At 39.7% G+C, this 16220-nt stretch overlaps 1 protein-coding gene across 2 annotated transcripts in view; it reads right to left on the bottom strand.

Moving 5' to 3' along the window:
- Positions 1-8198: 8198 nt before the first annotated feature.
- LOC127556359 (carcinoembryonic antigen-related cell adhesion molecule 5-like) overlaps positions 8199-16220 on the bottom strand; it is a 115539-nt gene continuing 107517 nt past the window's right edge. For both annotated transcript variants that reach the window (XM_051989466.1, XM_051989465.1), the window contains exons 7-10: positions 12970-13102; positions 12262-12311; positions 11487-11518; positions 8199-10349 (exon numbers count right to left, since the gene is read on the bottom strand). In XM_051989466.1, the coding sequence (XP_051845426.1) occupies positions 10239-10349; positions 11487-11518; positions 12262-12311; positions 12970-13102 (326 nt within the window). In that variant the 3' untranslated portion in view covers positions 8199-10238. The remainder of the gene's footprint in view (positions 10350-11486; positions 11519-12261; positions 12312-12969; positions 13103-16220) is intronic.

Genomic DNA, 16220 nt, shown 5'->3' with positions numbered 1-16220 from the left:
AAGATGATGAAAGATTACAAGTGATATTACCTTATGTTGTTTTTGAAGAGGATCAATGACATCCCAAACTGGCTATATCTTGAATTGTATGCTGATTGGATTCAAGTGAGGCAGAGATGCTCAAAGTCATCAGCCTTACTCTTTGAGTCATCAAAATCCAGTGGCAGGACAAAAGTCAAGATGATTGGCGATGGCCTGGGTTGTAATGGATGACCTTAGTGCTTTTTTTTTTGCATGACTAGGGTCCGAGCTCCACAGTCATCTTCCTGGCTGTTGGAACAAATTATTCTCATCTGACCATTGTGTGGAGGTATAGGGGGAAGAATGTCTTCACATGCTTGGGGTAGACAGTCCCCTAACTCATTGCTGGTTTTGAGGCCTATGGGTTATCCTCATCTGGTTTAGTCCATCTTCTGAGATGAGTTTATTGGGGTTTGGATTCTGTGCATAACACATCTTCTTGGAGCCACAAGTGAGAGTTGGATAAATTAGGTGAACACCAAATATGGCTTGGCAAACCTTCAAACCAGAGGCGTTAGTTTTTTCTTAACACCTCACACAACCCTATTACCTCTTAAAACCTTAGAGAATAGTGGACAGGGAAATGTATAGAAAATTTGCTGTGATTTTCAACTAAGTAGATCATGAATGAATGAATTTAATCTCTCTCTCTCTCTCTCTCTCTCTATATATATATATATATCAAACACTTCTTAGATGTCAAAAACTGTGCTTTGCAAAAATAAATGGTCCAAAGAAAAAGTATAGATGAGACTGAGAAAGCATGAAATAGAGGAAAAATGGAGAGGTCTGCCAGTATTTTTATAGTGATTTATTTTTATTAACTCTTAATTAGAAATCAGCACAATTGAAAAATAATATCTCAGGCCCTGATGTGGTACATGAAGAAGTAGAAATTTTAAAAATGTGATCAGTAGGAGTAGCATTTGTGCTGGGAATATTACAATTTTGAAGCCATCAAAGGAATAATTCTTGAGATAGTAGAACCAATCAATAATCAGCAAAATTTTTAAAGCACCTACTATGTGATAAGCACTATGCTAAGCACTGGGAATACAGAAAAGGGCAAAAGAGTCCCTGACCTCCAGGGGGTTCCAATCTATTGGCAGACACAATATACAAATTATCAGACAAATAAAGCAAGTTATTTACAGGATAAATGGGAAATAATTAACAGAGAGTGGGCAGTAGAATTAAGAGGCTTATGGAAGTTGAAAGAGGAAGGAGATACTGAATGATTGGAAAAGAAAGCTCCCAACAAAATTACTGAAAGGTGACAATGAGAGAATTCAAATGTCTAATTAATTTCTTATCCCTATGTTGATTGGTATTATTAGTGATGATTCTGGTGCTTTTTCATAAGGAAGATCAGTCTTTGGTCAAGTCCCATGCTTATACTTGCACTCAAGCCCTACACCCTTAGTGAGAGTAGTGGCAAATGTTAAGCTCTCTATGATTCTTTTCTTCACCAGCTCCATTTCTCCCTCCCTATTTTTGCCTGTTATGTCAGTCTAAGGGCTGAAGTTAGTATGGATTCAGCCAATCAAAATCAGCTTCCATCTACCAGATATCCTTCCTCATTCCTAAACTGAGAGCTGGTCAAGTGACCTAGGTATCATGGAATTGGTTTCCCATTGGAACAGAAAGGCATACTTAGGTACTATATAAAGTGGTTGACTTGTTTTGCATAAGTAGCAAATATTTTCCAGCCTCATTCTTCCAAACTAAGGCTAACTACATTTCATCTCAAGATCAGAGCAATACTTTTGAGGATTTGGGGTATTTCATTTCTATTACTAATGGATTGAGCCATTAGTTACTAGGGGCCCATTCTATTGAATAAATTAGCATCGATTAGCTTATAATAAACTTCTCAGATATAGCAAGAAGAATGCAAACATTCCCTTCAACACTTTGGGGGAACACTATCTTAAACCACTGTAATTTCCGGCTAGTGTGTGCTCAGGCTCAAGACTGTCTACATTGCATTGGAAATTCTGAATGGGTCTAACTACAAGAGGAATTCTGGTCTCAAATAAGGCTGGACTGAGTCCCAGAGGTGACTCTTTGCCCCTCAGAGCACTGATGCTGGACAGACTACAAAACCTGCTATAGATTTTCTTCTTCTTGTTCTTCTGACCCTTTGAAACTCATGATGTCCTGGCCTACAACCTACTACTCTCCTTTACCTAAAATGGAAGAGCAAATGCTGAAGTAGACAGAAAACTGAGACCTATCACAGGTGCTATCTGTGCCCTTGGAGGGAGAGATTCCTTATCCTTTTCTATGTATAATATTGTCTCTCATGGGATGCACATTGCTGGGACCTCTGGCTATCTATGGCACTGGCAAACTTACAGCTAATGGAACAGGGACGTTGGACTTGAAAGCAATTTACTAAAAGGAGGGCCTGCTGGACTCTCTGACCTTTAGATTCTGTTTCCAGGCACTTCAGAATGACATCATAGCCTCTCTGTGCCTTTAGCTCTCAGGCTTGGTTGCAAGGCTTGAGCCCAACCTGAATCATGGATTGGAGGTCTTAATATAGAATTTAATAATAATAGAATGAAATAGAATTTAAGCCCCTGTTTCATATCAAATCCTTGTGAGAATGCCTGATGTACATATGAGAAGGATAATAGGCAGATTTTATCTAGTGGATTCTCCTTGCAGATGGTATTTCACAGTCACATGAAGAACTAAATAGTTTGGAGAGGAGACGTCTTTCTATTATGCCTGTTGACTGTTGATTATTTTAAAATAATATTTTATTTTTCCAAATACATACATAGTTTTCAAAAACATTTTTTCTGAGGCAATTGGGGTTAAGTGACTTAGCCAGAGTCATAGAGCTAGGAAATGTTAAATGTCTAAGACCGGATTGAACTCAGGTCCTCCTGGCTTCAGGGATGGTTTTCTATACCACTTAGCTGCCCCTCAACATTTGTTTTTGTAAAATTTTGTATTCCAATTTCCCCTCCCCCCTCCTTTTCTTCCTTCTCAATCTAACACAGCAAGTAATCTAATATAGGTTAAATCTGTACAATTCTTTTAAACATATTTCCCCATTTGGCATGTGTACAACAAAAGGTGAAAATACTATACTTTGATCCATTTTCAATCCATAGTTCTCTTTGGATGTGGATGGCATTTTCCATCCAAAGTTTATTTGATCACTGAACTGCTGAAAAGAGCCAAGTCCACCACTGTTGATTATTACATAATCTTTTACTCTGTACAATTTTCTCTTGATTCTGCTGGCTTCAATCAGCATCAGTTCATGTAATTGGCTGTGGATTATTTAAAAAGAAGTTGATGAGGCTGATTTTAGGAAAGTCTGGAAAGATTTACATGAACTAATACTGAGAGAAACAATCAGAATCAGGAAAACATTGTACACAGCAACAGCAAGATTATGTAATGATCAACTATGATGACTTCTCAGCTCTTCAGTGATCCAAGGTAATCCCAAGAAATTTTGGATGGAAAATGTCATCCAAATACAAAGAGAGAACTATGAAGACTGAGTGTAAATCAATATGTGTTATGTTCACTTTTTTTTTTTTCTTCTATTTTTTTCTCTCTCATGTTTTTCCCCTTTTGTTCTGATTTTTCTTTCCCAACATGATTCATAAGGAAATATGTAAAAAAAATGAATTTACACATATAACAAAAATGTTTTTACCTGCAACTGGGAAAATAAAAATTTTAAAAATTTAAAAATCTAAAAAAAAGTTGAGAGAGGGCCTTTTAGTTTGTCAGGGAGACTTGGAAATGAGTCACTTAGTATACTAAGAACAAGGAGTTACTGTTTCACTTAAGTATTTGTTTACTCAACTTGCAATTATGAATCTTTTATGTGTTAAACAATTTCCTTTGTGGTCAAGACTTATGGAGTTCTCCTTTACCTGTGCTACAAGTATATTGAATGTTTTTCTAGAAATGACTCTGGTTAATCCATTTTGAAAAGACCATTTAGCTAAGTTTTATTTAAGAGATTTCCCTTGGAGTTTTACTTTGTTGGAGGGGAATAATGAATCAGAGAGTATAAGAGGAGTCTTTGGGGATCAGGTTCCCCTAGGATTGAATATTGCCTTCCTGATTCTAGAACCAGAGACTGTTAGTGGAAAGAGTAGGAAGAGATGATACTTTTGGGCCTGTGGGTGACATAGGAGGGGTCTGGAAAGAATCTGATTTGTCAGGGCTGGAGTGGGTTTTTGGGAGAGAAGTGACAGAGTGCCTTGGTGGCAGAGGGATGTAGATTTATCATGTCCTGCCCAGTAGCCAGTAGCCAGGGAGGTGTAGCAAAACTGAATGAAAGTAAACTGGGTGTTGTATAGTTTGGGGACCATATGTGTGCTCCTCCTTATACCAGTTCTTGGTATACTGAATATGCTGCCAAGAGTGCCATAAGGGGCCTGCAGCTCAGCATATAACTTAGTTTGACCTGAAGAAATCCCACTGTAGCATCTCTTTTTTGAATCAATAGCTCTAGTCATAATCTTTCTGTTGAGCTCTCATCCTTTGAATCCAATAGAAGGTCTCAACCCTGTTTCTTTCTCTTTCTTCCTTCCTTATTTCTCTCTCTCTCTTTCTTGTTATTTTAATTTTATTTTTATTGATGTCTTTTGTATTCATATTATATTCATTGTGTATTATCTTCCTTCTTGCTGTGCCAACCAGTGAATTATTACTTGTGACAAAAATTTAAAAAAAAGAATAAATTAAGGAAAATTAGACAACATATTGAGTTTATCAGACAGTAAGTAATGAAGTATTTCTTCTTTTTAGATGTCCAATAATATTTTATTTTCCAAAACTAAAGATAGTTTCATTCATTCATTCATTTTTGTAAGGCTTTGTGTTCCAGATTTTTTCCCTCTTTCTTTCACTTTTCCCTCCCCAAGAAAGCAAGCAATCTGATATAAGTAAAATATGTATAGATACATGCAGTATTAATGTCCATCACCCCCACCTCTAAAAAGAAATCCATATTTTTTACATGTGGGTTTGCCTGTTGCAAGTTTCTCCCCATTCCAATCTATTCTCCATTCAGCTGTAAAAGTGATTGCAGGTTCAATCAATCTACTCCAATCTATTCTCCATTCAACTGTAAAAATTATTTTTCTAACATGCAGTTTCAATCTACTTACTCATTTTATGAGTTCACTGAGGTCCCCCTCCTCTTTTTTTTTGCTATAAAAATATTTTTTAATGTTTTCTTTTATTTTTAACTTATGGAATAAAACACTCATTTTTTTTAGAGTAGAACAGAAAAAATGATAGTACACGAATCTGCAGATATTTAAGTTCAACCTGTTATTTCTTATAAATATATAATAAAGTTATCACATTTTTTTCTCTTTTTCTCCCTCTTCCTGCCTTAGAGATGGCTACCATTAGACACAAATATGTGAATATATATATATATATATGTATGTCTTATATATATAAATCATTTTATACCTATTTCTATTTATCCTTTTTTTCTTTGGCTGTAGATAGTGTCTTCCTTCACAGGTCCTTTATAGTTAATTTTGGTATGTAGAAACCAAGGTGACCTATTTACTTAAAGTTGTTCTTAAAACAATATTGCTATTACTATATACAGCATTCTCTTTGTTCTGCTCAATTTGCTTTTTATTATTTCATGAAGTCTCTGCAGGTTTTTCTAAAATCATCAAGTTCATTTCTTATAGCACACTAATATTCCATCATAATCATGTACCTTGTTCAGCCATTCTCTAATTGATAGGCATCTTCCTTGAACTGAACTGCCAAGCATTCAGACTTATTGCAGAGAGTACAGTGCCAACAGGCCAGAATTCACACAAGGAAGTGCTCACATGGAGGCTGTTAGAAGAAGCAATACAAATTCACTCTCAGGATATCTCTGTAGTACTTTGGAATTATTGTGAGATAAGGGAGATGCTGACACAGGACCTTCCAGTATGTCATGCCCACATTAAAGAAGGATCAGTGCTCTATGAGCAAAGTAGAGTTGCGTAGCTCAAAAGAAATGGAGATGTTTAAACTTAGAGACATCTCCAATCCAAACGTTCACATGGATGATTTGTGCCTGAGCTGTGGTAGAGAATTCTGAGCTCGTCTTGATCTGATCAGTCACAATTGGACACACCGTACCCTGATCCTGACATAGGGATGTCATTTTGGTCCTCTTTGAGCACAAAGGACAATGACCAAGCAAATTCCATTGACTCCCTATCAATCCCCCTCTCTCACTTTTCCAGTTTTTTTGGTACCTTACACTCCATTGTGCACTCTTCAGTCCAGTGACACTGGTCTCCTAGTTGTCCCATAAAAAATACATTCCATTTCTTAGATTCCAGCATTCTTTTAGTCTGTTCCCCATATCTGGAATTCTTTCCCTCCTCTGATTACTGACCTCTCTGGTTCCTTTAAGTCTCAACTAAAATTTCCTCTTTTACTGGGATTTTATTCTAACCCCTCTTAATTGTAGTGCTTTCCTTCTGTTAATTATCTTTTGGCTCCCCCCCCCCCCCCCCGGGTATATAACCTGTTTGTAAATAATTGTTTGCTTCTTGTCTTCTCCATTAGAATGAAAGCTTCTTGAGGGACTGTTTTTAGCCTTTTAAAAAAAATCTCTGAATTCAAAGTACATAGTAGGCACTTAACACTTTTGGACTAACTGACTGGTCTTCTCTATATCCAATTTTGGTAATTATAATTACACAATGCTCATTTTCACATTTTTGTTTCTTGTTTTCATTATTGTAGGTCTCTTCACTGATGAAAAAGCCTTGTCATGTATCTCTGAAGTTTTCATTTTCACCATTTTCTATGGCACAATATTCTATTACATTTGTATAATAGTTATTGAGTAGTAATCGCTAACATTTATATCATGCTTTAAGGTTTGCAAAGTTCTTTATCTATTATCTCATTATATCCTCACTATATCCCTGTGAAATAGGGACTATTATTATGCTTGTTTTAACTCAGGTTGTATTGAGTTGTTGTTGTTGAACATTTCCCAATTATGGTTTAATTTGCTTCCTGCCGCACTCAGTACCTTGCCTTTGAGTTTGATATCTCTGCTCCAGGTCATTTAGTTTCCTAGGCAGTTAACGGTTGATGGCTACCACTTCCATTGTTCCCAGTTCTTTGCTACAACAAAAAAATTCTGTTATGAATATGATGTTAATTGGGATTTTTTTCCTAGTTAGTCTTCCTTGGGGGATAGACCCAGTAGTTGGAACAAAGAGTATTAGACATGGAATGACTTCTTTATTAACAGAAATATCAACAAAGTTCACTCTGAATGATTATTTGTCATGGAGAACAGCTTGGAAGAATGAAATCTTTTGATCAGTCAATCCACAATTATTTATGAAGTGGCTCCCATGTGTCAGACACTATGTTAGGTGTGGGGCATATAAATGTAATCAATGAAATAATCTGGCTATACAAGGATTTTACGTCTCTCAGAGAACGTTGGATTAATGGGTAGAAATCCTTGGGAAACATTTTATTGGTCCTAGTATCACAGAGGCTGACTAGCTGAATATTGGGGTTTCAGAGTTCAGACAAAAGCCCTTCTAAGGTCACTTCAGGACTTTGAGAGTCTATGTTTCCAAGGTTTTGCACAAGAATGGCTTTAGAGAAAAGAATGATGGGGTTGAAAACCATGAGCACCAGAAAAATGTATTTCTTTAAATGGTCTGTGATCAGTCAAGAGAATCATCATGGTTCTGCTTTATGGAGACCCCAATGACAGATTTCTGTATTGCTACATCTGTTCCACTGGGCTTTTCTGTGTGGGAAATTCTACTGACCCATGTTGAGGGGGATGGTGTGTTGATGAGAAGTTTCATTTAGACAACTTTCCTCCCAGAAGGATTTGAGAAATTCTAGTGAATTGGAGAAATGATTGAGTTGAAGATACAATCTGTTGCTTTTGGAGACACCTTCTCAGAGTAGAAATGCAAATGAAACCTGGCAGCCCTTTAGCTAATAGGACAAATATCTATAAAATGGGAACAAATAGCTATAAAACGAGAACAAATATCTATAAAATGAGAAGTTAACATTTGTCTACTCTGAGAGATCTTGAGGAATTTCTATCCTATTTCCCTTTTCTCTAAGGGCGACCATTAAAGAAGGCACGTCCAGAGACTCAAGGAAGCACATTCATGTTCGAATGGTATAATTTTTTTTTATTATAAATAGATAGCAAATCAATTTTACAAACAGTCAATAGCAGCAGAGAAAAACATAGGGGGGAGAAGGGAGGGGGAGAAAGACACACAGAGAGAAACATTCTTGGGGCATGTAAAATTAAATACCACAGGCTGGATCTGGTGAGAGGGAGTAGAGTTTTTAGATCATGGTGAGTCAGGGAAGAGGTGTTTCAACTATGTGAATTTTCTCTATGAAGAGAGTATATTCAGATTTAGGGTGAAATTAAGTATTGGATAGAAAATTTTCCTATGCAACTCTGTAGAAAGCTAGATAGGAAGTTGAGTTCATCCTTCTCTACTCTCTCTGGTTTGATTCTCTGCTTAGAATTGGACTTTAGGGATCGCCCACAATTCTATGATTATTCTGTGATTCTAAGTGGTGTGTGTGTGTGTGTGTGTGTGTGTGCATGTGTATTTGTGTGTTATAGATTTATTTGTGATAAGTGAAGCTCCCAGAGAAAGATCCCCAATGCTTGGGCAAGGCAAGTAGTGGCTTGCATCCTTCACCATCCCCAAGGGACCTCAGCAACAGCGTGTTATTTGTGCTGCCCATGTGAGTGGTAGTGTAAACACAGCCCCCGGGGGAGCTCCCAATCCTCCAGGGACCTAAACCCACCCACACAACATCCTTTAGTTAGAGGCCATTGTTTCCTGAGAGAGAATTGCAGGGGTGACAGAGGCAGTGGATGGTGTGCATGGGTGTTGGGAGGAGAAGTTGTGGGCACAGTGGAACTGATTGATGAGCCCTTAGAGATGATACTCTCTCTTTATCCCTGTTTAGAGGCCTTGAAGAAATCCCTGGGAAGCCCCAGGGACCAGGGGAAAGAACATTGAGTGGATTGGAAGCAGGCAGGTCAGATAAAGCAGTTAAAAGAAAATGACAGAATGCCCTCAGCCCCACTTCCTAACTCCCTGGGCCTGAAAAGATCCAGAGAAAGGACAAGATATTTGCAGTGTCCCAACAATCCTGCCTGAGCCTAGCCTGGATTTCCCCTGCCCAGCCCCCACTGTATTTTTTCTGGAAGAGGCTGCTGACTCATTTCAGAATTTGGTCCTTTCTAATCTCTCTGGACAGCTTCCCTGAACAGAGATGGTAATAACTTTGAAAGCTCAGCTGGGCTGGACTTTCGCCTTTTCCATTAGGAAATCCCCTTAGGGCCTGGCTAATAGCTTTCTGGTAGTGCTCAGGAAACTGGGAGAGGCATAAGGACTGGAAACATTCCCCTCCCTGAGTTCTGTAGTAAAGTGCCAGCTAAAGATGGTCTCAGAGCTCCCGCCCCTCTCCAGCTTGGGGGCAGGGAGGGAAGGCCAGGGACAGCCAAGTCTACGCAGAAAATGGAAACCTGTGGCCGGCTGATGGTGGCTGTTCACACTTTCATCTTCCAGAAATTCTGTTAGATGCTGACACAGGGTCATAGAGTCTACAACTGTAAGAATCCTTAGAGATTATCAATCCAAATTCCTCATTTTACAGAGGAAGAAACTGAGGCGGAAGGGAGGAAAGTCTCCCAGTCAGGAGAATGGTGTAAGCTGCAGAGCCTGAGTCCTGAGTCCAAAGCTGCTCCTTCCTCTGCTGATTTCTGGTCAGGGGGGCAACAGCCCCAGTTCACATTATCCTAATTCGATGGACTAGTGACAGGATTGAAGAATGGGCTTTGAGTAGAGGCCCACATGTGTGACTAGAGAGTACCAGGGGAGACATGTCTTGATAGTCACCCTCTCCCAGATTCATGGTGCCAACTTTTGAGGAGGAAGGGAAGTGGAGCTTCAGAAAAGCACCGAATATGTCCCTGCCATCTGTTGACAATGAAAGGGAAGGGCCACCTGGGCAGCCTCCAGGAGGTGAAGGGGAGGGCTTCTTTCCTCCTCCTTCCCTGAGTTTGGTGGTAATGTGGTAGAGCTGGGCTTTACAAGATTGGAGTCTCAGGACTTGAGGAAGTTGGAGGAAGATCACAATAAATACATCTGTCCATAGTGCAGAGAAAAAGGACCAGTTCATTTCTTTTTGATTTCAGAATAAACGGTGTCCGTAGATGTTGGGTACTGAGCCTTGGCAGCTGGTTTCTGGGCACTGAAGTTCACGGAGGCATAGGATACTTCCTCAGTCTGCAACGCATAGAGTGGGTTAAATGGAGTGCATACTACACAGAGGAGGAAGGTATCACCCTCCCCCCAGGGTCTTTCCAACTCATGGTCTTTAAAAACCACAGACTTAGAGCTAGGAAGGACTCATTTAGTCTACCTTGTACCTAGAGCATGGAGCAATCCCTCCATGTCTCTCTTTAGTCAGTGACTGTCCAAACTTTCCCTGAAGACCTTCAGTAACAGGGAACTGAGGTAGCCTACTCAATTTTTAAATAGTGTTTGGTTTTTAAGGGAGATATTTTTCCTTTTTCAAAAGAATTTTTAAAAAATGATTCTCAACCATCTAGTTTGTCTCAATCCTGTTCCCCCTCTGAATATTTTTGTTTTGGACTGGAGGGAACAAGCTCTGTGCTATATTTTTGTACAGTACTCGAAGGACCAAGAGGTAACCAGGTAGCACACATTAGGCTTGGAGTCAGGAAAGCCTGAGTTGAAATCTGACCTCAGACACTTAATAGCACATCATTTAACCTATTTGTCTTAATCCACTGGAGAAGGAAAGAGCAAACCACTTCGGTATGTTTGTCAAGGAAACCTCAGGGGCAGTACTAGTGCACTATGGTCCACGGGGTCATGAATAGTCAACTACAAATGAAAAGGCTCTTATATGGAGCAAGGGGTTGAGATGGTGGTTTGGGGATGGAGGTGAATGCACAATTGTGGCCCACTTCAGCTAGAGAAGTACCCTCATAATGAATGAATGCAGGTGTGAAGTGATAAGAAGAGGATCCAGTGAGAGGTGTGGAGTGATAAGAAGAGGATCCAGTGAGAGGGGTGGAGTGATAAGAAGAGGATCCAGTGAAAGATGTGGAGTGATAAGAAGAGGATCCAGTGAGAGGGGTGGAGTGATAAGAAGAGGATCCAGTGAGAGGGATGGATAAAGCACAGGGATTCAGATTCAGTATGAGTCCTAGTCCCACTTCTGGTCAGTTTCGGTTTCCTCATCACCCAAATGAGGATAATGCTCATATTATGGAGCCAGATGAGACAGTAAAGTGCCACATGTATATAAACTCTTATATAATTAATATCATCTAATTTCTCTATATTCAGCGTGTCTCGATAGAGTCATCCCTCGGTAAGAAGGATAAAGCTTACCCTTTTAGGTGAGCTGTCAGAGAAGGTCTGACCTAGGGAAGCAGAGGGACAGCAATTAGAAATCAGCAGCATCTCTGTCCTGAGCAGTGAGCAGAGAGGGTCCACATCACCCTCTTGCTAATACCTTTCCCTGACCCAGGATTCTCACCTTCTTCCCGAGGAAAGAGAAAGTGGGAGAAGGAGAAGGCTGTGGAGGGACCTAGGGAGTGCAGAGTAACCACCAACCTCAGCTTGCTCATGGTTCACAGTCCAGGACCAGCAGCCTCAGCACCAAAGGTTTGTATGAGAGTGGCTTGGTTAGCCCATTTCAGATTTCCCCCACTCCATAAAAGTCCCATCTGATTTCCCTCTGGATAGATTCCTCAATAGCAATTTCCAGGCAAAAGGAGGGCAGGAGGATCCCAGAACACCCACAGGAAAGCCCACCAAAGGAAGAGACCCACGTCCCAGGTACAATGCCATCAACAAAGGGAGGGAATAAGGGTGAGGACCTAGCTCCTGAAAACAGGTGCCTGTGCTTCAGGCCTGACTTGGCCAGCTTGAGATGAATGTCTCTGCTAGCTCAGAGGAGTGTCAGGGTCTTTCTCTTCAGGGCTGGGAGGGAATATCCCTAGGTCCCTTCTGCAAATTAGAGCAGGAGACCTCTGGCCCTGGGAAGACAAAAGTCCCCAAAGAGGGGAAGGCATAGGAGTGAAGGCTGGAGAAGTCTTTAAGGGCAGGGGCCCCCTGGAGAATCCACTGGCCACCAAATGGATTGGTCAGTGCCTTTACTTACTGTTGTTGGGTGCTGAGGATTTGTGCTCTGTACGATCATGTTCGTTGGCCCTAAATAAATGTCAGACATGATGTGACTGAGATCTCAATCAGAGAAACTGAGCCCCCAGAAGGGACACTTGTCTAATGGGATCCCTAGATCCCTTCTGGGGGGACACTTGTCTAGGGATTCCATTAGATTTCATGAGCGCCCCAGGCTTCCTTTCCCTCTGTCAGAGATTTTCCTTGAAGTAGGACCATCTCACTATTAGTTCCTTCACCCCCTAGGGACTATTATTCTCTCTTGTGCTCATCTATGCAGTCTGGATCTGTCTCAGTGGCTTTTTCCCTCACTTAGTTTCTCACTAGGTTGTGGGTAGCAACCTATCTCCTTTCTCCCTGCAGCTCCTTCTGTTTTTTACCTCTCTGCCTTCTTGGATCTCAATTCCTTTGGTTGGGAGTCTGAGAAAAATGGTTTAGGTCTAGCCCCTGTCCCAATGGGGAAGTGAACACCTGTTTCCAAGAAGCAATCAAGCTCGCAGGGATGGGAGAAGAGGCTGAAAGCCCAGAAAGGAAAGCCACCCAAAGGAATTAGTGTTGAAAAGGAGGAGTTTGGAATAGAGGTGGATCAAGTCCAGAAGTGGGAACAGGATGCAGGCACCCTGGTTTCTCTTCCCCATCCAGGAACACAGATTAGGAGGGAGGAGAACCAAAGGAAGGATCATTCTACCCTCCAGTCTTTCTGAAGAAGAGGAAATAGATGAGGCCTCCAATGAGAGCAACTCCAGCTAGAACTCCAATCACAATGCCAGCAATGGCCCCTCCAGAGAGCGTGGAGCCATTACTTCCTCCTGGATGACTTTCTGTGGATAGAGAAGAGAAAAAGAACCTTGAGTGTCTTTGAGGGGTCTCCACCATGAATGCTCAGTATTTGTGCCCATTGCCTGGCACTCTGCTAACTTAAATGTGTGTTGGACCAAGGATTCTGGGAATCCTGTTGGCAAGATCACATTGCAGGATATCTGGCAAACATTTGGAAACACCGGAATTTTGGGCAAAAACGTCGGACTCTATATATCTAATTTTGAACTCCTGACTTCCTCCTCACATTGTGCCCTCTGCCTTTTATTTCTTTATGGCACCACCCACCTCTCTCATGGTCTCTCATGTCTTTAACTCTTCCTCTATATTATTGTCCACTTCCTTAAATACTATTCTTATGATGTCACTTTTCTTCTCAAAAGTCTTTAAATGAGTGGCTCTCACCCCTATCCCTGAAAGGTTGTACACTGGAACAGAAAGAGCTCTGGGTTGGGAATCTGGAGACCTAGATTAGAATCCTGGCCCTGTCACTTGCTCATGGTGGGGTCTTGACCAAATACTTGTTCTTTTCTAGACATGAATTTCTTTCTCTATGCAGACTAGATGATCTCCCTGTAACATTCACCCCAGCTTTAAATCCTCTGAGCTTAGCTTTCTCTCCCTCCTCACTCCCTGACTGAATTCGAGCCCTCATCATTTTCCACTTGAATTTTTTCAGTAGCCTCCTTACTGTCTTTCTGCCTTTAGTCTTTCTTCCAATTTGTATCTTTTATCTTTTGATTTCACATGCTCCATGTATTGTCGATGATACTAATTATCATTTGCTACAGAATAGGCTAAGTTTGCTATAGTAATGGGATTATTTACTCTAGACAAGAGGAAAAATGACAAAATATCCTTGAACAGCTAGTAATAAGTTTATAATTTAGTTGATAATTTTTAATCTTTTCTTCTAAGGTTCTTTATTAACTATAATTTTTATTGTATTGTGATAAGTATAAGATGTATTTATTATTTCTCTTTTATTTCTTTGTTTGTAAAGTTTTTAATGCCTTAATGTATGGATGGTCAGTTCTTATAAAAGTACCCCACACAGCGGAGAATATATATATACTTTTTTTTTTTGCCTATTCATTATACCAGAGATCACATTAGCTTTTCCTTTGAGTATTTAGATATTATGCAATTTAGTGCAAATTCATCATTATATGGGTACAATAATTCACTCTTTGGTACCTTTCAACACAATTCAGTTTCCTTGCTTATTTTTAAAAAACTCAAAACCATTTTTACATGATCATCATTAAGATCATGATTACTACAGTGCTTTGACTTTAGTTCACTCATAATAGATTTTGCTTTGTGCATCTTTATATTTAAAATGTCTTCCTTATAGAGTACATATTGTTTGGTTTTTGCTTTCTAATCCACTCTGTTAACCTCTTCTTGGGTTATGTAAATTACTGTGACTCCTTGGTATTTGAAGACTTTCTAATTCTAACTAGCTTCAGATATTTGCCAGCTGTGTGATCCAAGACAAATTACTTAGTCTCTGTTTGCCTCAGTTTCCTTATTTGTAAAATTGATTTCTCAGGATTCTCTTGAGAATTAAATGACACAGTACTTATAAGATGCTTTGTAAACCTAAAAGTTCTTTATGCTGTAAATGTTATTTGTAAAATATTTTTAAACTCTTAAAAACTATTATTAATATTATTTCTTCTAGTAATTTAGTTGATCTTGGATTCAAGTTCTATTTTTTTTATATGAGATTTTTGTAGATATTTTAAAGTAACTTATCCTCTGAGGTTTTTTGGGTATTCCTATCTCAATGACAGCTTTTTTTTTTGGGATAGTATTTTGTTTGTTCAATCTCCTAGCCTTATTTCTTGAGTTGGTACTTTTTTAAAAAATTGGACATAAGGACTGGCGCAAGATGGTGACCTCCTAACTTTCAGTGTGCCCAAAGTAAGCTTATGTGGAGTGAATTCTGATCCCTGCCCTTCTTGTCTGAGTTTTATGAGCTCTTGCTTTAGATTTGAGTCTTAGCAATACTATCACAGGCTTTTCTCTAATTGGTGTTCCAGTATACAGCTGCTGACCACAGCTCCTGTCAGCTAGCAAGGCTCTGTTGATGTAAAAGCCTTTCTTTATTCTGGTTACTCAGTTGTAGGTCTCAAGAACCAATCAGAGGGTTTTGTTCCCTTTAAAGCCTAACTTAGGCTCTTAGCTTCTCCCATCCCTCGGCACAGATTCCTTTTTCAACACTGATTCTGTGACCTAGTTTTGGACTCAGACTCAAAGCTGATTCTTGACTCCTCTTGCTGCTCCCAACTGAGTGTCGGGTTCGTTTCTATTGCATCCTAGACTACTGCTTCCCCAATACACATTCTAGAACCCTCATTTATTCTTTGGTCTTATTGGTACTTTCCTGATTAGTCCATGTGCCCAGATTTGGGCCCCTGAAATGGATCAGAAGAATGACTCATTGAGTTTTTCTTTTGGTCATTTGTGGCCTTTGTTGTAATGGTTATGATGGAGTACTGCTTCTTTATCTTTCTGTTCCCTTGTCTGATCTCTTAATGACAAAGCAGTTTACAATCTTGCTCTGTTTCCTTTATTTTCATCCCATTAACTGGGAGCTGTTGCCTGGAATTGAGGGGCTGAAAAGAAACTTAATATTCCCCAGATTTTTACACATCCAGGTTATTTGGACAAAGCCACACAAATGAACTAAAGATGTGACAATGGTTACGTTAAACAAAACTCTCACCCTTGAGTCAATATTATTAATCCACTCAATGCTGATGAATGACATATCAACCAGATCACCTGTTCTCTACTAATTAGCTTTCAGAAACTTCCTATTAAGTACTAGGTCACCTTTGGTGGTCTTAGTCTAGCATTCAAGACTTTTCACAAAATGGCAGCAAAACTCTCTACTATTCTTCCTTCCATGTATTATCTGCTCATGTTGCATTGTTCTACATTTGCCACTCAGACACACACTGTAGTATCCCACCTCTGAACCTTGACTTAGAATACTTCTCCATGGAAATAGAATATTCTCCCCTTTGATTTGTGGAACTCCTCCATATACGTTAAAACACAAGTCAAGTGATAATTCTTTTATGACTTGATTTTTGACCAGTTCCCCAG

This window comes from Antechinus flavipes, chromosome 3 (genome assembly GCF_016432865.1).
Source record: "Antechinus flavipes isolate AdamAnt ecotype Samford, QLD, Australia chromosome 3, AdamAnt_v2, whole genome shotgun sequence".
Classification (NCBI taxonomy): Eukaryota; Metazoa; Chordata; class Mammalia; order Dasyuromorphia; family Dasyuridae; genus Antechinus; species Antechinus flavipes.
Note: the sequence above shows the minus strand (reverse complement) of the source record. Positions and strands in the feature narration are given on the sequence as shown.